This window comes from Callospermophilus lateralis, chromosome 5 (assembly GCF_048772815.1).
Source record: "Callospermophilus lateralis isolate mCalLat2 chromosome 5, mCalLat2.hap1, whole genome shotgun sequence".
Taxonomy (NCBI): Eukaryota; Metazoa; Chordata; class Mammalia; order Rodentia; family Sciuridae; genus Callospermophilus; species Callospermophilus lateralis.
In genome coordinates, this window is record NC_135309.1 from 76,943,656 (window position 1) to 76,968,768 (window position 25,113).

Below are 25,113 nucleotides of genomic sequence, written 5' to 3' on the forward strand. Positions count from 1 at the left end.
ATTTTGTTCTGTTTCTACAAAGGGACAGAAGTTTGGAGCTGCCTACTCACCATTTTGCTGCTGTCACTCCACCAGCTGCATCATGTGGGATAAGTCACACACTTTCTGTAATTATTTCCTCTTTGGAAAATAGCACTTAGTCAAACAACACTAGTACAAAAATGTCATAGGGTTGTTGTAAAAATAAAATGGGAATGTCTAAGACTTTTACAAAATATAATTCATACACAAAGTTATTTTAGGTAATGTTTTGTAAGCCACATCACAGTTACATCACTTTTACGATGCTAGAGGATTTTTTTAAATGGTGGGCAAAAACGTTTAATTTTACATACTCATTTTTCTTGAGTTTCATTTTCACCTAAAATATACTTATCTTTTACCAGCCTGAGTAGTCCTCTAGCATTAGTAAGACAAAAATGACTAGTGTTATTTCAACATTTTATTGAACTTTTCATATTACACAATTTGCTACCGAAAACATTTAAAATGCCAATGAGACAAAAACAAATTAAAAAGAAAAGACACAGACAAAACACCTCTTCTAGATGAGGTAATAATGCATAAGGTTCATTGTCAAATTACAAGTTTTCATTACACTGCTACACAACTTATTAGTATATCAGTGATACTCAAAGGCTCCAAAAAAAGACATTACACATTACATTCAATTTATAATGGGTGAAAGGAAAGTGAGCAAAATTATGTACAACTACTTGAAAGAGAAAGCAGAAATGCCAACATTAAACATTATTTCAATTCTAATGCAAGGGATTTTATTTGCTTAGGTAAGTTTTGAAAATAAATTCAAACTTGTATAACTTTTAGATACCTGGCAGTCTTTTCTGCTCCATAAGATCAATAAGAACACTGAGGAAAAACATCCTCCACAATCTCAGTTGACAAATCAATTTATCAAATCAGCATCTTCTTTATTTTCTGAACAGATATATTTAAATATTTATGCCCAATTAATAAAGTGAATACTTTGTGCAGTTACAACTAAGCCAGAGCCGAAACCAGTTATGAACAGTCAGGCACATCTGCACAAAAAAATGAGCAGGATCTCTTACCCTTCCAGTTTTGTTTCTAAAAGCACTGACTAAAGTATCTAATGGTCCATTCATAACCCTTTGCAAATTAGCTTGCTTTTACTATTTTATAAAATCAGTGCTAAAGTCTGGAAGCTTGACTAAAACTTCATTAATTTAGGATTTTTTTTTTAAGGGCCCATAAAATTGAGAAAGTTATCAAGAAGGTCTATATATACAACTTAGCAAAATAAATTCATAAATTCACAAAATGGGTTAATCTTTACCAGTTTTTAATTTTACCACTTTCAGTCTATTTTACTCAAATTAAGAAACCCTGCAATGTAAGGGAAGCATATCATATCACAAGCTCCATGGCCAAAATCTGGCTTATAATAAGAGGACCAGTGGGCTTGCAGAACTACTTAATGGAATCCTACCCATGATACTACTGGTAATATTGAATTTAATAACATGATTTGATCTATGCTATGGAGGTTAGATTTTGGCACCCATATTTAAAATAGCAAATTTTAAAAGGGGCAGAGTTTATCTGACAGTTCTTTTATAAATTCACTGAAAAACACTTGACCAGTTAAATGCTTGATTTCCACACCCCCCCCTCGCCACTCCCCATAGTATTGGGGATTGAATCCAGGGATGCTCTACCACTAAACTACATCCCTAGTCCTTTCTACTTTTCATTTTAAAACAAGGTCTCATTGTTTCCCAGGCTGTCCTCAAACCTGCAAGCCCCCTGAGTAACTGGGATTATAGGTGTGCACCACTATGCCTGGAAGACTGCTTGGTTTTTAAAGATTATATTTCAACTAATTTGGAAAAGATAGTAAAAAATAATTAATATTTTATTTAACACTATTCCATTTTAGTTTTCATGTTAATCTGCATTCTTTCTTCAAACAGAAAAAAGAAATGTGTGCAGTTTGGTCATCAGCCATGACTCAATGATGAAATAAATGTATATAACTGCATAATCATGCTAACAAAATCAATATATATAATTGCATAATCATGATAACATTCAATAAATCTTGAAATACCTGATTTTTAGCTAGGTGAAGGATTCTACAGACTTTCACTAGTAATACTTGATTCCCATTATATTCTGTCCTAGAAAATTTCTGAAAATTAAATTTTTCTGATTTATCTTCTTTAAAACCATTTATTTTAATAAAATGAGAGGTTTTCAGGAAACTGAATATATTATAAACATATAAAACATTATTTAGCATTTCAAAAGCAATAAAAACAATTTAAATCCCACGGGTTGGATAAAGTAAGCCACAAACTAAAAGATTAACCATAAAATAGAAACTGTGACCAATGGGGTTTACTTTCCCTCTCAGTAGAATTTAAAAATGGAAAACTTGATGTTATTTCAGTAAACACACACTAGTAAAGAGTTGCTACTTATACACTGTTTCACATACCTGGGGTATCCTTTTTGTGTATTTCAAAATTATTCATAACTATCTCTGTGACATTTAATAAATAACATGAATCTGTTTGTATGCAATCTAGGTTGGACAACATCCAAAGTCACTGCACTTCAGAGTGCTACATGGTTCATAGAAAAAAGGTGACCATTCTTGTTTAGAAATGAAACTTTAAAATGCTTAATAATGGATTAGTCAAATGCATATTATTTGACACTACAGAGTCTAATTCACCAAATTTAAATTTAGAAAGACTTTTAAAAGTTAAACTGATTAACATTTTTTTTTCTGTTACTTATTTGTTGAAATGTAAAATAAAACACAAGGACAAATTTCCTTTAAGATTTGTATATTTTTCTTCAGTATTCATCCAAACAAGTTTAAATAAAAAGGGATAAGCATATCTTACTTTTTTCTTTAAATGTATTGTTTGGAGAATGAAACTTTTTTAAAACTGAAAGATAAAAATTGATGTCATTAATTAATGATGACTATATGGTAGGCAAGAGGCACAAATTCCCAGGTAAATTTTAACTTTGTTTAAGATAAGTCATTCAGAAATGAAAGTTATGAAGTTCCCTTTTGAGTACACAATTTGTAAATATGGAAGGAATAATAGTTGTCATGATTATTTCTTAAAAGTTGCCCTAAAAATAGCCTGACAATTCACAAAACTAGCCAAGCAAACCAAACTTTATAAACATATGATGAATTTTAAGTTGCTGGCACTGAAACACTGGGTTTGGATGCGGACAAGTGTGCTATGTTTGACTAAAATCTTCTGGGTACCTTGGCTTTGATGTTTTACTGATATTAAAGCAGAAAGTGTATTTTATGCAATAAGCTGACCTATGAGTAGAAAATTTTGTAGGGATGAAGGAAATTCCAAGTTCTATATGTGTACAGAAATGGCTTTATATATTATATACAGCCACTAAAATAGTTACATAGGGAAAATACAATTTAAACCCTTCAACTCCTGCTTACAGATTGCCAAATCTAATCTTTAGTCATTCAATGATGACAGAATTTATTTGTTTAAAGGTACAACCTTCTGATATTATACACTGTATTAGTACAATATATCAATATCAATCTAGAAGGAAAAATAAACCTGTAACAAATATTAAGGTCAGATAGGATAGATCCGACTCAATAAAATTTCACTTTACATATTTGAAGATAAATTTTTGCTTTTGCCCAGTATCATTTTTGCTTCAGAGTGTTAAACCAGCTAAAATTTCATTCTTACAAGTGTTATTTTTATTAAGTTTTCAAGTTTCAATAGTTTTGTTCCAAAATATATACCTATGCCTTAAAACAAAACAAAACAAACAAATAAAAAACACAAAAGTGTCAATATAATCAGCATGGGCTTTTTCTACCAGTTTCATTTTCCAGTCCATTTTCCCCCCAGTATTTCACTTCTATCCCTTATAGTTTCATAGCAAATTATCCAGATTGGGTCTTTTATACTAACCAGTGATAGAACCTAAATCTCAAATGCTGTTTTGAAGAAGTGTTGAGTAAATAATTTTGGTAATCTGTAAGACAGCTGCATGCAGTGTGTACTGTATTATAACAGCACCAAACCCTTTATAAAAGCCAAGCATTCCTTCCTCCTGCTTTATGGTATTGATACAGTCTCTCATTCCCTCATACTGTGTATTAATTGGAAGTACTTCGTAGCCAAGGTCTGTATTGTCAATTATCGTGCGTGTTCCTTGAATGTGAAGGCGGTGTAAAACTGTTTCCAATGGGTAAAGTATAATGTCAGAGCAAAGACTGGCAGCAAAATTAGCAATAAGTTCTGGAAAATAAGCATCCAACATACTCTGCACAGGGCTAGTGCTCTCAGCTAAGTGGTTATTGTAAGTCTTTCTCTTTAGAATTAGCAGGACAAACTTCTGAATGATCGAGCTGATGATGTAATGAAGAACTCCATGCAGCACCGTAGGGAAGACCAGGGAAAGAAGTGGAAGGAGTCGTTTGCTATGAGGCACTCCCAAACCTATCACTCTTCCAATTCCTTCTTTTACACATTCCAAAATCCCAGTATTATCTCGAATTATCTCACTCTGAAATAAAAATGATGAAATAAGTTAAAACTTAACATTTGTTTATTTTCCTACAAAAAAGGGATGCTTCCTAGGTTCCTTTTAAATTAATATACTGACTAAAAAAGGAAGGAATCAATGGTCTGCAGACTTTAAATGTTATCTGGGCATTAGATTCTTTTTTCAAATGAAATCTCACAGCAATGAAGTTGGGAACTATTCACTGGGGAAGGGAGACTGGGGGAGATAGATGCACACATCTGGTTGCTTCAATCTCAAGTGGCTCCTCAGCACTCACTCAGAAGCAACAACTACTACTTATCTGCTTATGGAGGCAATATAGGGCTCAGGAGTCCTTAAACATGGGATTAAATCCTACCTTCATTACTTACTGGTTATAAGCATTGTCCAGATACTTAACTACTCCTAGGTGTTAGTTTACCAAAGTACAAATCAGTACTACCTACCTTTTATGCACAGAGTTGTCATAAATGAAAGACCTGGTATCAAGTAAGCACTCAATAAATATTAGTCTTAACTAAAATTTGGGAAATAAGATAAGCTTGTGATATAAATTATAGAGTTATAAAGAAGCAGAAAAGAAACAGCTAAAAGGATAACTTGTTTGCAGCAATGACTATAGAACTGTACAAGATGAAGTTAAAAGGCAGATAAGGGCTATATAATGCTTTATAGACTACTATATAGATTTGAGCTTCTAGTTAGATGGGAGATGACTGCTTAGTTTTAAGCAGAAGATAAATATAATTTAGGTTTTAAAATAATACTGGCAAAGGAAGACCAGTTTGAAAGTTATTATAACCATCCAGCAAAGAAATGAGGGTGGATTGGATTAGGAGGTAACAATGGAAGTAGGGCAGTTCAATTGTGGTTTTAAAATTATACGCAACAGGGGCTGGGATTGTGGCTCAGTGGCAGAGCACTCGCCTTGCATGTATGAGATACTGGGTTTGATCCTCAGCACCATATGAAAATAAATAAAATAAAGGTATTGTGTCCATCTACAACTAAACAAAAAGGTTTTTTTTTTTTTTTTTAAACTACAGGCAACAGGAAATATTGGTTGTATTTGGTATATGAAAGATCAGAGTCAAAGATTACCAAGGCTCTTGGCCAGAGGTACTGGAAGAAAGAATGTACTGTAATAAGTTAGATATGTAGTAAAGGAGAGATGATAATGATGGTATATTGTGGGAAGAAAAGGGCAAATCTTAGCTACTTGTTGATATCTAAAGTAGAAAGGCATGATGACTGATTACTTATGCAGGATGAAAGAAACATATAAACAAAAAAGTTTTCCTAAAACTCAAGTTTTGAGTTAGGGTGAAATTACAAAGTTCCATTGATAGAAAGGGAGAAGAGGAATGATAAGATTGTATTTATGAGTTGATTTTGAGATGCAGGTTAAAGTTAAAATGATTCAAATGAATGAACAAGCTCTCTTAGGTTAATGAGTATAGGGTAAAAAAACAAAAAAGCATTAAAGACAACTTGAAATAAGACTATAGAAACAATTGAAAAGAAGATACTAAAAGAACAATTCTAGAAAAGCAGATAAAAGGAGTCAAAAGGGGAGCAACAAGTGGACATGGAGAAGAAAACACAAGGGGTAGAGGATGCTATGGGGTTAAAAAAACACAAGAAACACTATCATATTGTGAGCTGGCCATTTATATAAATACTGGGCATTTAATTTTTAAAATTCAGTTATTAAAATATGATTCCCACTTTAATGGATGAGAAAATTAAGATTTAAAAAGGTGAAAAAATTTTCTAAAGTCACAGACCTAATTTAAGTAGAATAGTGTGATTCTAACATGAGTCTGTTCCAAGTTAAAACTTGTTTTCCCAAAATATATTTTATTGCTTAGTTGTTTTACTTAAATAATTAACTTCCGGTTATTGTGAGGATATCTTTATAAACTCTACAGATTTTCTCATTTATCTGAAAGGTTATGCCATTTATTCAACACAATGAAAAAATGCAAGAGGAAATGGAAATACGCTTGGGTTACAAGGTGTTAATTTCAGTTAGGTGAAGTTAGTTTTAACAAAAACAAACATCAAACATTAACTACTGTGTCAGAAAAGAAACCAAGAGGAAAAGAATAATTAGAAGAGGAAAGGCTTATCCAGTAGGAGTTTTATGGAGAGGAGGCATTCATACATACTGAGGGAAAAAATATGCTAGAGGGCCAGATGTTGGAAATAGAAGACAAGTGTTGAAAGAGTTGTATTTTATGTAAAAGTGATGTTAAGACTAACTTCATCTTACCTAGTAGGGAAGGCATAGTGAGAAAGTGTATGACATTTAATTTAATGTACTCTAAGCGCCACCATGTGGTTGGAAATAGTAAAACAAGCAAGGAGAACAAAATGTTAGAAAATTACTTAAGCTTTGTAGTACCTATCACACCAACAGTATTAAATGTTTCTTAAAAGCCACATTTAAAAATAAATGCTATTAGTAAACTACTTATGGAGACCACCTTATCACTGTTAAGGTTATTGTTCATTATTCTTATGCTCAGATAACATGCTGCCTTTTGATAAATTGTAACTACCTTGAGTTGTACATAGGACTTAAAATTTACAGAATTTTTGTATTCAGAGCAAATTATAGGTTGAGTTTTTAAATGTATGAATAAAGATCATAGCTAGCTGCCTATGGAAGGAAGAAAGATAATTAAAACTAGAAGCAGACCTAAGTTTGTAATGGAAATACACTTAGCAGGATTATGTGATACATGTGTGGTATCTGTGAATAAATAATTTTTAAAGGATACCATCTTAATTTTTTTTGCTAAACAATCATACACAATATATTTAGTATTCCCAAAATATTTAATAAAAATGAGAATATGAGAATAGCTCACCTGTACAGTTTCAATTAAACTTGCTGAATAAAAAGGCATTGCCACCATATAAGTTAGGCTGTAGAAATTAAAACAAATTAATCAGCGTACTGAAACAAGACATTTATACTAAAATTTTAAATAACTACTTTAACATACCAGCTAATTTATATTTAAAGTTTTCACAACTATTAATTCTTTTGGCCTAAAAATATTAACTTCAGAAACCTGTTACAGGATGTTTTATTCAACAGAAATGAAAAAAGGTATCAATAACAACAAGGACAGCCTGCAAAGAAAACATATTTTATTTTAAGCCAATAAAATATAGGCTCATTTATGATTTAGTTTTTGGACCTTATAAATCTGATACTTAAAATTTAGGATGAGGGCTCCATTCCATGGCTTGCCTTTTCAGTGACAGTAAACAGTATACTTTTTTGTTATTATCCTATTATCATTATCTGTCCCCAGATTTCCCACTCAGTAGAGCTAAGCTAGCCTTTGATGGTGAGTGAAGTCCCCTTTTAGTATTAAAAAGCAATATTGTACAGCTTTGCAAAGTTGTTACCTTTCACCAGTATTTAATCTTAAATATTATTACAACTTTGCAAGCCTGCAAAATATAGTTATCTAAAATCATATCAAAGTGGGACTTACCTAACCCTTATGGGCCAGGTCCTGGTAAGTAGTGGTTTTCAAGGTGAATGGAACAGCACTAAGTAATAATGTGCTGGAATGTCCCATAGAGGGAGCCAGCAAGCTGGGGAATTTCCAATTCACAATCTTCAAAAAAAATTAAAAAGTGAAGAGTAAAATTCTAATCTACAAAAATGATTACTGCTGTAAAATTACCAAGTGCCTTTAGGACTACATTTCAATGTCACTAAAGATTTTGAGTTTGCTCATCATCATCACTATACAGATCAATTTTTATCTTCTGCTTAACAATAAAATACAGGTTGAATACCCCTTGTCAGAAGTGCTTAAGATCAGAAATGTTTCAGATTTTGAATATTTTTCAGATTTTTGTGTATTTGCATACACATAAGAAATATCTCAAAGATGGGACCCACGTCTAAACCCAAAATTTATGTTTTATATACACCTTATAACCATATATGATTTTTTTTTTTAGTGTGCCTGCATTTTGACTGTGAGCTGTCACATGAGATCAGGTGTAGAATAATTCATGACATTTGGGGTGTCATACTGGTGCTCAAAAATTTCAGATAATGAAGCATTTCAGAATTCAGATATTTTAATTAGGGATAATCAACCTGTAATATTTTTCTTACAAATTTGGGTTAAACAAATTAAAGGTCTTTGCTAACTTCCTAGGAACAAGAGAAAAATTAGGCTGTGACTCTAGCCTGGCAAATTAGTAAGTACTATTGTATTAAAGATCACATGTATGTCAAGATTTTATTCCTAAACTCTATATTACTTGTTCTTTGATGATCTACTCCCATAAAGATTTCAATCCTCCAATTTCCTTTGCTACATTTATTAAAAATATCTTTCAGTTCTAACACTATAAACATTAATGGAAATTTTCAAGAAAAATTCCATTTTCAATACTTACGATTTTAGTAGAAGGTGTTCACCTATTTGTTTGGGATTCCATTTATGTGAAATCTCCCTAAAAAGTAAAAATAAATTTAAATAAAACAAAAGCCATGTTTTTACAATATTTGATTTAGCCTAATTTTCAAAAGGCAATTAATTTCTAATTTTTTTAATCTGTAAAAGAAATATATCCTAATAAGATTTTTCTTTTTGAAAAAGACTTAAAATAATTGTGGTGGTTCAAAAAGAGAAAACATGCAAAGCGTTTTTGTATGTGCTGACAGAGGAGAAAAGGTATAACTGGCTACCAAAATGAACATATTGAGAAACTAAAGAAAAAATGAAAATGATAGGTTTTATAAAAGACAGTATATAAGAAATGGGAAGGGAAACAAGGAAAAGAAAAAGGAAATAAATTTTAAAAAGAAATAAAAGTAACTAATGCAGCTTGACACATGACATTCTGCACAGTACCTAATTTCTATTATTACAATGACATTAGTTTTGTGACTATTACTAGGTTCCACTCTCTTTTTTGCACACCTACTATGTTAGGAGCTACACAAAGTGCTCTGCATGAATCCTTTCGAATCCTCACTATTATCTCCATTGACTATATGAGGAAATAGAATCAGAGAGGGTTTATAACTTAGCAACTGGTTAGTATGGAGCTAGCTTCTAAACCCTAGTCTCTGTGACATGATAAGTCTGTACTGTCTGCATCAACTTCCTCTCATTTCACTTCACATAGGAGGAATCCAGTGAGGTAAGCAGACACATATGGTTCCATCTATTTTACTGATTAGAAAAATTAAAGACATGATCACAAGAGAGTGGTCATATGTCAGATCTGGAACCGATACCTAGGACTATGGTGCTTCCTGCTATTCTGGATACCTTTGGAAACCAGAGGGGAGTAGGGAGAAAGAAAAGAAAGCTAAATTAGAATAGAACAGAAGGGGAAAATGGGTGAAAGTTCTATTAAAAGAAAGGTAAAAAAGGAGAGAAATCACAGAGAATAAGTGAGAAGGTAAATAAGATAACAGAAAAATAGAAAATTCAGATAGAGAAGATACAAAAGGGAAGAACAGAAAAATAGGTGAGGGGGAGAATAAATGATAGAAAGAAGTATATAGATGAGACTTGCTGCTACAAGGAACTGGTATCATTCTACCATGACCATCAAGAATCTAGAAAAATGCCTTCTATTTGAAATGGATAAATAGAAAAAATTTATGGAGGGAAAGGAATAAACATATTAAAAAGACAAAGAAAGTTAAAAAGGTAAGTGCTTACCTAAGTTAAAAAGGTAAGCACTTACTAAAAAGGTAAGTGCTCTAAAAACAAAGAGTACAATTACAGCATGAGTAGTACCACACTTTTTCACAATTTTCTGAGATTAGAATGTCTGCAGAGACTTTTAGACAACAAGATAACCAACACTAATTTCTAAAACCTCAGAGAAACCTCTGGGTCAAACACTGACCAAATCAATACTGCGATACTTATTTGCCCTGAAAAACATAGGAAACATAGCTAAAAGAATATTCAGTGATTAAGTTACAAAATATAAAACCTGAATTAGGCCTCTCAACTTACTGACAATTACTTTATTACTACAAAACAAAATATGCTCCTTGCTCTATAAACCATCTTGATGCTGTTATTACTGTTATGGACTCAACGTATTACCACAGGTTATTTATTATAATGTTGATTTTAGGTATGAAACTCATAAACACCGTGTACAGATAGATCTGTGACTTTGTCTCTGTAAAGACTGGACTATTTCTTTTAAATACAATGTAATTATTACTGTTCTTAAGATTATTAAAGTAAATGAGAGGAACAGGATATTTAGGACCCAATATTAAAAGAAAAAAAAACTGAGACTCTTCCTTATGTTTCCTATTAGTTTATAAAATGGACAAAACTTATTGATCTAGAAATTTAAATTAGCATATTTAAGTGTTTTAGGCAAAAGGGTAAATAAAAAACTTTATGACCACATTACAGAGAAAAACAGATCTCTAGTACATACAAAGTCACTAAGCTTATAGTTCCTCAGTAACATTACTTTTTAAAGACAATTATCTAGGATCATCAATGATCTCTTTATCTACTACCAGACCCTTCTCAATCCTCAGGGAACCTTCCCCTAGTTGGAATGAGAAGTTAGACTATGTGTTGTTCTATCCTAAAGGATCATTCATTTTATTTACATTAAGCCTTTTTAATTTCATTATTGCAAAACATGTATATGTTAACTTACTATTTTCACACAAAATCTGCCCTTGCAAATGGGCATCAAATTAAAATTTATTAGACTATTACTTTATATCTCTCTCTCTCTATATATATATATGTATTGAGTATACATAGGAATGTATATAGGTAAATAAGATAACAGAAAAATAGTATATATGTATATATATGCATACTCAATACATAAAAGAGAATTCTAAAATAACTAGAATCTAGAATCTTAGTAGACTTTAATTTTTATATGGTTAAATACCTGTACTCTTCAAAAGAAAACAAAGTGTTTCTTCAACCCAATCCAAACCCCTCGTCTCCCAATTATCTCTTTTCATCTCTTCACTTTCTAAATTTGTTATTTCCTTGTCCTACCTAACTTCACACTCACCTTTAAAAACCACTCCAAATTAGTTTTACCCTATTATCTTACAAAAGCAGTTCTTGTCAAGGTTCAAAAACCTTCAAGGCACTAAATCTAATGATTGTTTTCAAGTCTGTACCTTAATCTGACATTTCAGAAGTGATGAGGTACACATGTTCCTCTGTTATCCTTAAAGCACTCTTTGCCTGTCATCATTTGGTTTCTATCCCTTTTTCTCTTTAAAGGATATCTTTCTTAACACAGCCACCTATTACTGGAGTTCCTAAAGGGTCATGCCCTCTGTTTTTCTCACTCCATTTGTTGTACTAGGCACTCTCCCCAAGATTATAGCTTCAAAGGCTACCAAATTTATTTACCTTCAGTTACAACTTTACCACTGTATGCCAGCCTTATTAACACTGCCTACTGAAAATTCTACCTGGACCTAAAAATGAACTGAACTTGAGCAAAATCGTATTTATATTTTTCTTTCAGATTTATACTCTCAATGTTCCTACATGAGAACCATGAATCAGAAAGGAATCAACTGAATTTAAAGAAGATTTCATATTTAAAAAGTGAATTCAGAGGAATTACTGGGAGTAAGCTGCAAGATGTTTATGTTTGCAACCACAAATGTGAGATGAATCAAAGTTAAGTTGGAGTTTGACTTGTGATTTGTAAGAAACTGAACTATACAGGTAAACCTGGTTACAGAATCTTCCCACCTCATGTTAATTATAAGAGAAAAACATATGTAAATAAAATGAATGATCCTTTAGAACAGAACAACATATAGTCTAACTACTCATTCCAACTAGGGGAGGTTCCAGGAGGATTGAGATGGGTCTGGTAGTAGATAAAGAGATCACTGATGATCCTAGGTTAATTGTCTTAAAAAAAAGTAATGCTACTGAGGAACTATAAACTTGGTGACTTTGTATGTACCAGAGATCTGTTTTCTCTGTGATGTGACCATAAACAGTATTTAAAGAAAAAGAGACCCTAAAAACTAGTGAATTCCTACTGTCACATCTGTTCTAATAACCATGTATATTTAAGAAACCTCAGTCTAGAGACTCATAGTTCATCCTTCTCATGTGGTAACTTTTGTTAATTGCTCTAAGTTATTTGCTTTGCTGACTGTTTTTGTCTCAACCCTGCTTTTCCCCAAAAAGATCAAGCCTGTAAGGAGGAAGAGGAGAAATAAAAAATGTTTACACACTTCAGAAAATAGTTTCTCTCATGACATTCAGTTGGTTATGCAAACCAAAATTCTAGAAGATATCCTTGATATTGCCTTTTCTTTCATCAACCATTCTTCAACCATCAACAAGGTCCATCAATTTTACCTGAGTATCTTTCAAAACTGTCCACTTAATGTCCATCTCAAAAAATACCAACCTGGTCCTAGATAATATAATTCGTCACCCTGATTACTGTTATAGCATACTAAAATGTCTCCTTTTATTCACTTTGGTCTTTCTACAATCTTATAGTCAGTCTACAGCTCTGATGATTCTTTGAAAAACATAAATCTGAAGTCACTGACCTTACTCTTTAGTTTTATTTATTTATGTATGTATTTATTTATTTTTTAAAAAAACATTTATTTTTTTAGTTGTAGTTGGACACAATACCTTTACTTATTTTTATGTGGTGCTGAGGATCAAACCCAGGGCCTCTCATGTGCTAGGCAAGCACTCTACTACTGAGCCAAAACCCCAGCCCAACTCTTCAGTATTCTTAAAGTCACTTACAAAGCCATGCATGTTCTGGCTCCCACCTACTTCTGCAGTGTTCTCTCACACCACACTCTACCTTGCCCTTTGGCCTCCAGACACATGAATCTTCTCTCAATTACCAGAATTCTCCATGCTTCTCACTGCCACAGCATTTTTAGACAAACTGGTCTGTCTCACCTACACACATTCAGAGTTCTTCATAAGTGTAAAGCTGTTTCTAACCTATTCTCACAGACCCACACCCTCTTTTCTCCAGAGAACAAATTTCAATTTATAATAATGTATTTGATTAGTGTGACTATTTTACTTAATACATGTTCTTATACTGGATACTGAGTTCAGTAAAAGGTACCTTTGGTTTCTTTTCCTCATTGTCAATCTGATTTCTAGAACAGAACTTGACACATAGTAGGCACTAAGAATTATTAGGTAAATAAATAAATGAATTAATAGTGGAATTTTCAACAAAATTTCTAGGTAGAACAATACATGAAAGGTAACTTTTCATGTCTTCTTTAGTAAGATTCAAAATGATGAAAATACATTCTCATACAACTGACAGGTCTATATATTTACTGACTAGGAAAAATGACAAAATTTTATAAAATTCTATGCTTCCCCATTTTCATTTCTCTTTTTCCTTCCCTTTAACCTGAAGTCAGTGTGACTTTTCACCTCAGCTTTAGAGAAGCAGCATTACTTGCCTAAGGTCTCAGAAGTAAAATGTGAGGCTGCCAGAACCCAAACCAATAGCTCTCTGACTGCAAGGGCTGATTTTCCTACTTTACTAAGTTGAACTTCCTGTGTTTCATTAAATTTTTATAGAATTTTGTGTCTATGAGAGAACCTCAAGAATATTTGCCTACAAGAACTTACTTCTGAACTCATCTTGTGATATAAAAAGCAATTAAGGTGAACATGGTTAGTCAAGAGCAGACACTCAGTCTTTTAAGTATGAGACAAGAAAACCTTTAGGTAGCCAAATCTTTCTAACCTTTTTAATCTTTGTTTTGTCCCTAACCATTTAGCAAAGCTGTATTAAAGAACTTCAAGATTATGATGTTCATTGAAAGTAATCACACTGGGAAAAAGCCTGATATCAGTTTCTATCATTTCCTTTTCTACAAAGATTGAATCCAAAGTCTGTGATATACTAGTGGCTATGCATTAAATTGCCTTACATTCTTGACAATACAAAAAATTTAACTTAAGGGCTAACTTTGGATTAATGAGCCTTTTGAAACCTTTAATGCCAAGGATGGACTGATGTAGCATTAGAGGTGTTCTGTATGAGTATGCACCTAACAAATTTATGATTTCAAACATCACCTGTTGACATTCCTTTCATATATTCTTCATAAGATTCCCTGGTTACCCATTACTGAGAGTGTTCAACTGCACATTACTATTCTCATGCTTTTTTTAACCATGACTCCAATGCTTATCTTTCTTTCACCAATAATCTCGGAACTGGTTTCATAAAGAGACCCCGAACATGTCCCTAATTTCTTTAATCCTCTATTATCTCTCATCACATACAACCACACACATGAGCATAATACACATAAACACACACATAAATTGCTTGAGATTCTGTCTTTGGTCTACTTAATATCATTTAGCCTACAATTTAGGTGACTTACACTCTAATTCACCTCAGGTAAACCACACCCATTCTAATGTTTCAAATGCTAATTTTATGCCACACACTTGAAGTTATGTCATCACTTCAAATTTTCTGTACAATTCTCATCCACAGGCAATCACCTATTAGATATGTTCCCCAGATGTTTTGAAAGAATCTCAAACTTTGTTTATGCAAAATTAAATTTCATATCTACTTTCCCACTCCAGTTTATTCTTCTTAATGAATTTCTCATCTTAGTTAACACTACCAATATAGACATCTCAATCACTGCTGATGATTTACTCTCTCATACTTCCATTCTCAATCTAACATTAATTATCATCAATTAAACTTCCAAAATGTCCATTTAACTCATTGCTTTCTGTTTTGTCCCACAGTTCAGAACCACCCCAGTCTGGCACAAGTCTCTCTGTATTAGTCATTTTTTATACTATCACTTGAAAATAGCTTTTATTATAACACATATATTAAAAAATAAATTCTTAGATTCCCAATCACATAGAGAATAAAATATTACAAGGATATAATCACACTTTAATCTAGCACCACAATGTCCTTTCTTAATATTCCACCGCAGACACACCCAATACTCCAAGCACAGGTCATTTTCTACTGCCCAGCTATCTAACCTCTATAGCTCTGGGCATGTGGTCACCTTATCTTGGAATTACCTCCTTTTCTGCCAAGCCAATTCTTATTCAAAATTCAAGATCTAAATAAGATTCCAGTTATTTTTTTGAAATCCTTGCCAGTAATTCCAAGTAAAATATCGTCTCTGAAAGGGGTTTAATTATAGCATGAATCACACAATGTACTCCAATCCAACTAAACTTGCTATTTCGAGAATGGGAATTGCTTTCATATTCATATTGTCCCTTAGTTGGCAGTTAGTTGCTGATACACAGCAGAAAGAGCTGGAAGAGATGGGCATGGTGGTGCACACCTGTAATACCAGTGGCTATGGAGGTTAAGGCAGGAGGATATCGAGTTCAAAGCCAGCCTCAGCAATGTCGAGGTACTAAGTAACTCAGTGAGACCCTGTCTCTAAATAAAATACAAAACAGGGCTGGGGGTGTGGTTTAGTGGGCATATGCTTCTGAATTCAATCCCTAGTACCCACTCCCACCCCCCCAAAAAAAGAAAGAGCTGGGAGATATATCTTAAGAGATATTAAAACAAGAAGAACTTTTTTTATGACAAACTAATGAAAAAAGATATGATTAATAATACAATTTTATTGTCTGATTCTCAGTTACTTCACAAAAGTTTTCAGATCAAAGTACTTTCAGAAGTTTTATACTTAATTAAAATTTAATATGGAATAAATATTGAGAAAATGCCAAAAAAAGGTACCTTGGCAAAGGTGTAAATTCACTAATTATGCCTTCTGCTCCAAGTGTGACTCCCTGTACAATAAACGTACTTCCCATTCCTTTCCATAGGGCTCTTGGTCCCTAAAATGAACAAAATTTATTGTTATTTCTGTTAATGCTTAAATACGAAACACAAAAGGTCTTTAACAAACTTGATACTAAACTTTTACTGATATTTTCTAGATAGGTATTATTCTACTAAAAATATTAGAGAACTATAACTAATTTAATTTCCATCATTCAAACATAATTTCAAACATTATTTTAATGTTTACATGGTCTATGTTTAGGCCAAGATGAACACTCCAATTAATTAAATACTCAATTATGATCAATTAATTGATTACATATCTCTAATATCCATATATTCAAGTCCCTACTAGTCCTACCAATTGGATGACTCATAGGTAACTCAAAATATATAAAACTACAAACTAAATTGTATCCATTCATACCACTCTTTCTGTGCTGTATTTCTCCTCTCCCTTAGATGGTAGCTTCATCATCCTAATGTTTAATAATTATCCAGATAACACTCTTCTCGCTATTTTATCTAATAAGCCAAGTTCTGTAAATTCTACTCTTACAAATTCATGCATGCTCTTTTCCTCCACCCTTAAACCATTACTTAAATGAATGACTGTAACAATTTTCACTGCTTCTAGTCTTGCCCCTTTTTACAATGCCATCAGTTATATTCCTTTCTTCATATTTATATAAATGTTGTTACAGACACAGCAAAATTAAAAAGACAACAGGAGAAAATTTTGTTTCTTTTTCATCCTAGTACCTGAGCAGCAGTTTATTACTTATCTACCAGATATTATTTATACATATTCAACTATATCTCTATGTGTATGTACAAATACAGAAATGTTTTCATTTTGTTCATTTTTAAAATTTTATTTATTCTAATTTGTGATATATGATAGCAGAATGCAATTAAATTCATATTACACATATAGAACACAATTTTTCATGTCCCTGGTTGTATACAAAGTAGAATCATACCATTCATGTCTTCATATATGTACTTAGGGTAATGATGCCCATCTCATTCCACCATCTGTCCTACTCGCATGCCCCCTCACCTCCCTTTGCCCTATCTAAAGCTTGTTCATTTTTAATAGGTAGAACTACCTTGAACCCCCCAAAATAACCCAGAGATCATTCTGTATCAGTACAAAGCTACTTTCTTATTTTTAAAGGCTAGATGGTGATTCACCAGATAAACATAATTATTTTACTGGTAACCTATTAATGGCTATTGAATAATTTCCAACCTTACCATATGCAAAGGCAAAATGACATCCTTACACATACATTTTCTATACATATTCATATACACTTATGTGAATAAAGTTTCTAGAAATTAAATTATTAAGACAAAGAACATGAACATTTTAAATTTTGATGGATACTGCCAAAAACCCAAGTTTGCTCAAAATACTTTGGTTACTAATAAAAAATCTTCAATGATATTCCTACAGATTTTAAGATCAAGTAAATTATCTCGGGCCTTCTATGATCTGGATCCTATCTACTTCCATATGCACTTTTTCATCTTACTCTGATCTCTGTTCCAAACTCATGTTGTATTGCATTAAATTCATTCCCAAATATTATAACCTCTCCTTGGCACATCTACTTATAAAATCTTTTCTCTATCCTCTGCATTCAGAAGTAGACTTATTGACAATAAGTTCACAACTCTGAGACCCTTTCTCCAAAGTTTTTCTAAGCCATCTCCCCTGTGTTTAATCCCACTTCTGATAAGGCACCTCTCTTTTATGTTCTGATATCATTTTATATCTCCAATACATCTATTTATATCTAATAGATGTATTAGAGGCACTGTTGGTTGGCTGTACTGGGGATTGAACCCAGAGATGTTCTATCTCATTTCTTTTTTTTTTTTTTTAATTTAACCTTTATTTATTTGTTTTTATGTGGTGCTGAGGATGGAACCCAGGGCCTCACCCATGCTAGGCAAGCACTTTATCACTGAGCTATCACCCCAGTCTTTATTTTTAGGCAAAATCTTAGTAAGTTGCTGAGGCTGGCCTCAAACTTGTGATCCTCCTGCCTGAGTCTCCCAAGTAGCTAGGATTACAGGTACATGCCACCATGCTTGGCTTTAATATTGCATCTTACTGTGTCACAATCTTCTGTTTGTGTTTTTGTCTCCATGACTAAATTATAATTCTCTTGATGGCAGAGACCTTAACTTATCTGCTGCTAAGCAGTATTTCTGCTGAATTAACTGAAATTTTGAAGATTTGAAAAGACAACATTACTAATCTATATCAGTTTTACTCTAATAAGAGTTACTTTCATTAACATATTAAAAAATTATTCTTACATTAATGATTACCAAATACAAATAACTCTTATATACAGTTTTAATAGTATTCATACACTAATTCTCACCTGAGTTTTATTGAAGCTGTACATAATGTTGATGATTGTAAATGGTGTGAGATGATAATGCCGAGCATGGTAATTAACCTGTAAAAAAGATACTACTATTTTTTCTGTTATCATATTGTTAAGAAATAACAAGGCCATGAAAAATACAGAGTTGCAGCATAAACATAAGTTAAATTCTAAGTTACCATAAATTACACAAAAGCAAAATGACTTTTGAACAAACTTTAACCTACAATAAGAACAATATCTATGATTATATAAATATAATATGAAGATAAATGCATAATATACATAGTAAGGTGGACTATATAATGGGGTTCTTGTTTGGCACTTGTTTCCTTACTCACTAGAACTATATACAAGCATTTTTCAAACTAAAGAATTGAATTTGATGGATAAACTATGAAATCAGATAAAGGGGTCAAAACAACATATACTGGGATCACAATGTAATACTATCATAATGTAAAATACATATGTCAGAAGTATACTGTCCTAGGGTACATACTGTCAGTGCTATTTAAATAGTTATTTCTTTATATACACTTTTCAGCGCTAAGCATAAACATTAATTTTGTAATGATTTATATTGTTTTGAATTATACCAGCAAACAAATATGGGGATAACTATTGTAGGGGAGGTAAGTTATATGATACCAGCATCTACCATGGTGTGAGCCACTGGTCCTTGAGGGCTCCATTACCCTATCAGAGGATCAACTAGTTCAAAAATTTAATGATTTGCCTTTTCCACTGCATTAATATTTTATTTTCATTAATGGTGCAAAAGCTTTGGTGGATAAAACTGCAAGCTCTTGAGCATGAATCAAGGAAGAAGCATCAAATTGTATTTTTGTACTTGTTGGATTCTTTACCCCACATACTCAAAAGTAAACAAAAAACAATCTAGACTTAAGAATATTCTAGATGAAACATTAAAAAAATAAGATTAATCTTATGAAATCTTCACTCTTGAGTACACATCTTTCCAATTAATACACTATATTATAAAACAAGTAAGATAGTTGTCATGAGGGAAAGCACTTATCTGATAGAACTGCAAGCTGACCTAGCCACTTTTTTTCATGGAAAAGCATTTTTACTTGAAAACCTCATTGACAGACTATAGTTATTCATACTTGGCACAAATATGTTCTTAAAAATGAATAAAATAAGCTCGTTGATTTAAAAAGTCCAAATGACAGTATTTGTTGTCAATAAATTTAGGTTTTCAAGTGCAAATCAGATTTTTAGGAAACCTGTATCTACAAACAAAAGCATATAGTAAGTGAAGATTTTCTGATAAGTAGTACTTTTAAAGATGACTTTTTCTTTTGTATAATCAAAGGTTCTAATATTTACAAGGCATATAAAAAACTGATTCAATATTTTTCAAATAAACAATGTTTGATGATATGAAATCATGCATAGTAAAAATAACCAATTAAGATGCAGTATATATCAGCGGATTTTTTTTTTTAATGTAGCAAAGTATATAAAGTTTATGTGGTTTCAGATTTCACAATGCAAAAATCTTTAAGAAACTACCACTTGATGAGTTTTGATTTAATTTCAAAGAACGTCCAGGATTATCTGTACAGGATATAAAATACCACTCTGTTTTTAATGATATGTGTGCACAATGTTTGGACCTTCTGTCTTTAAAACAGACCATTGCAACTGATTGACTGTGGAACAAGATGAAAACCACCTAATTCCTATTATGCCTGGCATTAAAGACATTTTCAGAAACATAATTACTTTTCATAAATATAGCATTTATGATACTATTTATCAAGTTTATTTTTTGATGAATTAAGAACAGTAACATTTTCCCAGATTTAATTTCTGAAATGGTAAATACTGACAAATACAACCTACATAAACCAAAGTTCTTTAAGATTCTTAATAATTTTTTAAGATTTAAGAAAAGAGGTTTTGAGAAAAATATTTTGAGAACTGCTATTTTACAAATTTTGGAACATTTTACACAGAATAATAATTACATGATTTCATGTCATTTATCTGAATTCTGCACTTTGTATCAGGATTAGAATTGTCTCAGTAGTAGGTCATGGAAATCACATTTACCTGACATTGGCGGCGTAGAACAATGCAAGGATGGGCCAGTACATTTTCTGTAAAGAGACTACATAAAAGTAATTTATGCATATGTGTTTACATACAAATTTTATTTATACATATTTTTAGACATGTATACACATATGTGAAATTATTCTTGCCTTCAGGATCATACATTATTTATGTTCTTGATTCTTAAAATTAAAGCATTTTAGAAATATCTAGATATATTTGCAAATGATTCTATCAATAACAAAATTCAATATAAAGAATGAAAACCAGATCTGCAAAGTGCTAAATAAGAGATACAGTACATAATATTAATATCTTTAGTATGAAGATGAAAATAGACCTCTGTATGTTTGACATGGAAAATGCCATACTGTTTAATTTCAATTTCTTTCAGAAAATATCTAATGAACAGTTCTTTTGGCAGAGCCATCTGTTCTTCATGAATCTCATTCTAAGATTTTGATTTTAATGTACTCGGCATTTAATTTATAATATTTTAATGACCATTTTAATTGGTTTTTTATGTATCAAATATTTCTTCTGAAAATATTCCCTGCAAAATAATTATACCAGTGGGCTTAAACTTTGACATATACATACATGCACACAAACAAACATAATTTCATGTGGAATTAACACTATTTTATATGTACTAAACTTTAAGTAGAAAGAATAAGGCTGGAAAAGAATGGAAAACACAGATTTTACTTATACTTACATTAACAGCCTTAGGTTCAATTATTCAATAAAGTATTTTTTCTTGGTTAAAATGTTTTTAATAATGAAAGTCATTCTGGCAAGAAATGTAAGCCTAATGCAAATCCAGTATTTATGAAACTGGTATTCACTAAAAATCACAATGATTGAGACTGATAATTTCCTTAAATAAAATGATGACTAGAAATAAAATGTAAAGCTGATCCCCAAATGGTGATTGTAGATAAAACCTAGGTTCTATGCCACTAAATACCTTGGTAGCATTCAAATGTTTAGAGAAAAAGTTCAATGCACAAATATTTTTTTTGATAGGGTGGGAGTTAAGTTTACATTTGATTCTATTCTTTTTATAGATCCATGAAAATTGTTAAAATATTCATTAGAAAATTATTTTGTACTTAGAAACTGAACAAATAGCTTCTATACTTACTGGGAAAAAACCAAGTTATAGATTTTAAATAAAATTTTTTTCTGCAAAATATTACTGAAGATTTAATCTGCTGCTCTAAAGAGAAACTATAAAGGAGAAATTCTAATCATTTAATATTATAAATTAAAAACTTATAAAATATTACCTTGCAAGTCCAATACCAAATCCAGCGAATCTATTCAACTGTTCTAAAATAAAAAGAATAAGATTACTCATAACCAATATTGAGATTTACTATAAAAATAAATATATTTTCCTGTATTAACATGTTATTCATTTATTCAAACTCAAACTCTGATAAGCGTCAGGGATGTAAATTGAGTAAGTGAAGAACTGCTATAGCTTGTGGCAAGTTGCAAGGCGTGACCTCTTAAACGTACAATTATGTTTTAGCTCCACATGATGTTGCCACATGCAACTGAGGGTCTAGAGTTTCTGAATTGTGATTTTTTTCAAAAAGACAGTTTCAATTTTAGAAAAATCTTCCAAATCGTAAGTATTTACCCTGGCAACTACTTGAAAAAGTTTAAAACATTGTTTGGGACAAATCAAACTGTATGCAGATAGAACCTATGGACTACCAGTTTTAACTTCTGACTTCAGTTAATTAAAATATCATTCTATGGATGGTCCTCCTACATAAACAACTTGACTTTTCAAGATGTAAAAACTAGTTATTCACTGTTACTGATCTAGAGTACTTTGTTAGACCATTTTTTTTTCAAGCAAAGCATCTCAAAATTATCAATTTGAAAGAGTACTTAAGTCACCAAAATGGATAAATACAGCTATCTTCTCCTATAACCTAAAATTTTAGTTTGAGAGTAGCTGTTTAATTCATTCTCTGTGATAGGTTAGTAAGTGTACATATGTGCTATTTCTAATGGCATTTCTGTAATGTTACTCCAGAAGTTCACAGCTGGAAACATTACTATGTGTATGTCCAAAAAGAAAAAAGTTTTTATTTTACCTAAAGAACACAAAATTTATAAAGGTAAACTATCACAAACCCAGAGGACCTGACATTTAATGTCAGCTATAATACAATACTTAAAAACAGTAATTTTCTTCCCCTCCCAGACTCTGCTCTTTCAAATGAAGCAACACTGACCTTATTCCCTTAAGTGAGAAGGACAAAAACCCCGTTCTTGGGGAAAATGCATCACCTTGAAAGTTAGTCAAAAACACTTCTTTTGCCATTGATAAGGATGGTTTCCTCATTTCAGCTTCTACCCTTTTAAGGTACATAAAGCATCCTCTATATTTCCTTTAAGAGAAAATGCCACTCACATTTTCTGGAAGGGGTTAGGAAGGTATAAACCTGCTGATAACTGTGTAAGTTTTTCAGGTGGCTATCCTTCTCATAAAATTATACTTACCTTCCAGTAACAGCTGCAAAATAAACCCCTGCTTTTGATAACAAGCTTCTCCTCATTTTAGCCATCAAGACATAACTTAGGAAAGGATAAAATAAACTTTACTACCCAAAAAGATAACTGTAACAATTATATATAGATTTTGAATTACTTAATTTATAACTTACAAAAGCTTTGCAGTATTTTTGTGGAACCAGCAGGCCACATTGCAAAGAAAATTAGGTAGTGTAAATTTTATGTCACTGAATAGTCACTGATCTTTCATCACATCTTCATTAGCTTATTAAATAATCATTCAAGTTTTTTTTTCAGTTAAAACAAATAAAATAGTCAAGGAAATCAGTATAAGGCTAATGTGCAGAATATTTTTAATATGTGAGAATATAATTAATCTATGACCCTAATAATTCCAGGTGAATGGAATGAAAGATATTTACATTTTATGAATAAAATGGATGTTGAAAATATCTGGATCATGCAGTGTTGCAGTCAAAAATACCTCTCACTTTACTTCCTGCAAAGAATAAATGTCTTTTGACTCCAAAGTTTTATCATGTAATTGTATCAATGTTTCTAACTTTTAAGTGGATTTTTTTATACCAAGAAAGCAGGAAAAAGGAAAATTTCTAGATTAGAGATCTGAAAAACAAATAGATCTCCCATGATGAAAAGGGTAAAGGAAGAAAATGGATACTGTATTAACTACTATGTGTTCCATATCCTGCTAGACCTTATGCAAGTCATCTCAAAACTTGTAAAACACCCTATCAGGTATTCTACAAGTCTTAGAGATGAGAAAAACTAAGTCTTCCAAATATTAAAAAAGAAGTCCAGTTTATGAGTGGCAGAACTAGCCTTAATCCTAATTTGACAATTGTGAAAAGCTTCTCTTTCTGGAACACAATTAAAGCCATTAATTAAATCAAGAAAAAAAAAAAAACAATAAAAGCTGCCAAAGTGAATTAAGTAACAACAAATAACCAAATTCCTTTCTTCCTTGATTCATATCATTGGCACAACCCCTAAAATTTCCTACTATGCACCCTATAGCTAAGGCAGATGTCTTTTTTGGAGGTGATCCCGGAGAAAACGAATGCGTTAAGAGGGAGGAGGCTCACTTCATGAACAGAGGACGAAAAGAGGGCAGAGGGTGTGCAGCGCGATAGGCCAAGAAGGCACCGGGGCGGGAGCCTCTGCAGTTTCCGGGGTCTGCGGGCTTCTCGCACCGCTCAGCCAACCCATCCACCCGCCCGGGCCTCCGGCGCGACGCCCCTCACCAGTGCTTTGCCCCTGCACGCTGGTACTGCAGCCGCCGGGAAAGGGTTCCTCCGCGGGGCCCTCGTGCGGGGTGGAGGCGGAGGGCACGCCGTAGGGCGGGCTTTTCTCTCCCCAGTGCAGGTTGCGGCTGCCGGGGATGTCTGGGGGAGTAGTCACCCAGTGGCCTAGGTCCGACCCGGAGGTGAAGGACCTGGCAGGGAAAGCGCCACCAAATCCCTGCTCGTCCCGGCCACCACCCCGGTAGCCCAGGCCATCGAATCCGTCCGGGCGCCGCGGATGCATCGCAGCAGGGGCTGAATGAAGAGAGCCCACCCGGAGCCCACCACCACCACCGGGGCAACGGCGACCTAGGGCCGCACAATTCCCCTTCCCCGGCAGCCGCTGCGTCTGGGGGAATTCTGACAACCGGAAG

At 32.7% G+C, this 25,113-nt stretch overlaps 1 protein-coding gene across 1 annotated transcript; it reads right to left on the minus strand.

Annotated features, from left to right (window-relative positions):
* Positions 1-429: 429 nt before the first annotated feature.
* Slc25a46 (solute carrier family 25 member 46) lies at positions 430-25,113 on the minus strand. Its single transcript, XM_076856933.2, has 8 exons — positions 24,701-25,113; positions 22,193-22,235; positions 20,898-20,955; positions 18,807-18,884; positions 16,357-16,457; positions 9,007-9,063; positions 7,443-7,500; positions 430-4,566 (listed from the first exon to the last, which is right to left on the minus strand). Exons 1-8 carry the CDS (start codon positions 24,981-24,983, stop codon positions 3,988-3,990), a joined length of 1,257 nt encoding a protein of 418 aa, XP_076713048.1. The 5' UTR covers positions 24,984-25,113; the 3' UTR covers positions 430-3,987.

Coding starts and splice junctions, on each gene's coding strand:
- Slc25a46 (XM_076856933.2), bottom strand. CDS start 24,983: ATGCATCCGCGGCGCCCGGACGGATTCGATGGCCTGGGCTACCGGGGT. Junction 9,064..16,356: donor GAATTTACACCTTTGCCAAG/GTACCTTTTTTT, acceptor TTTACTTTTTAG/GGAGATTTCACATAAATGGA. Junction 7,501..9,006: donor GAACACCTTCTACTAAAATC/GTAAGTATTGAA, acceptor TAATTTCTACAG/CCTAACTTATATGGTGGCAA.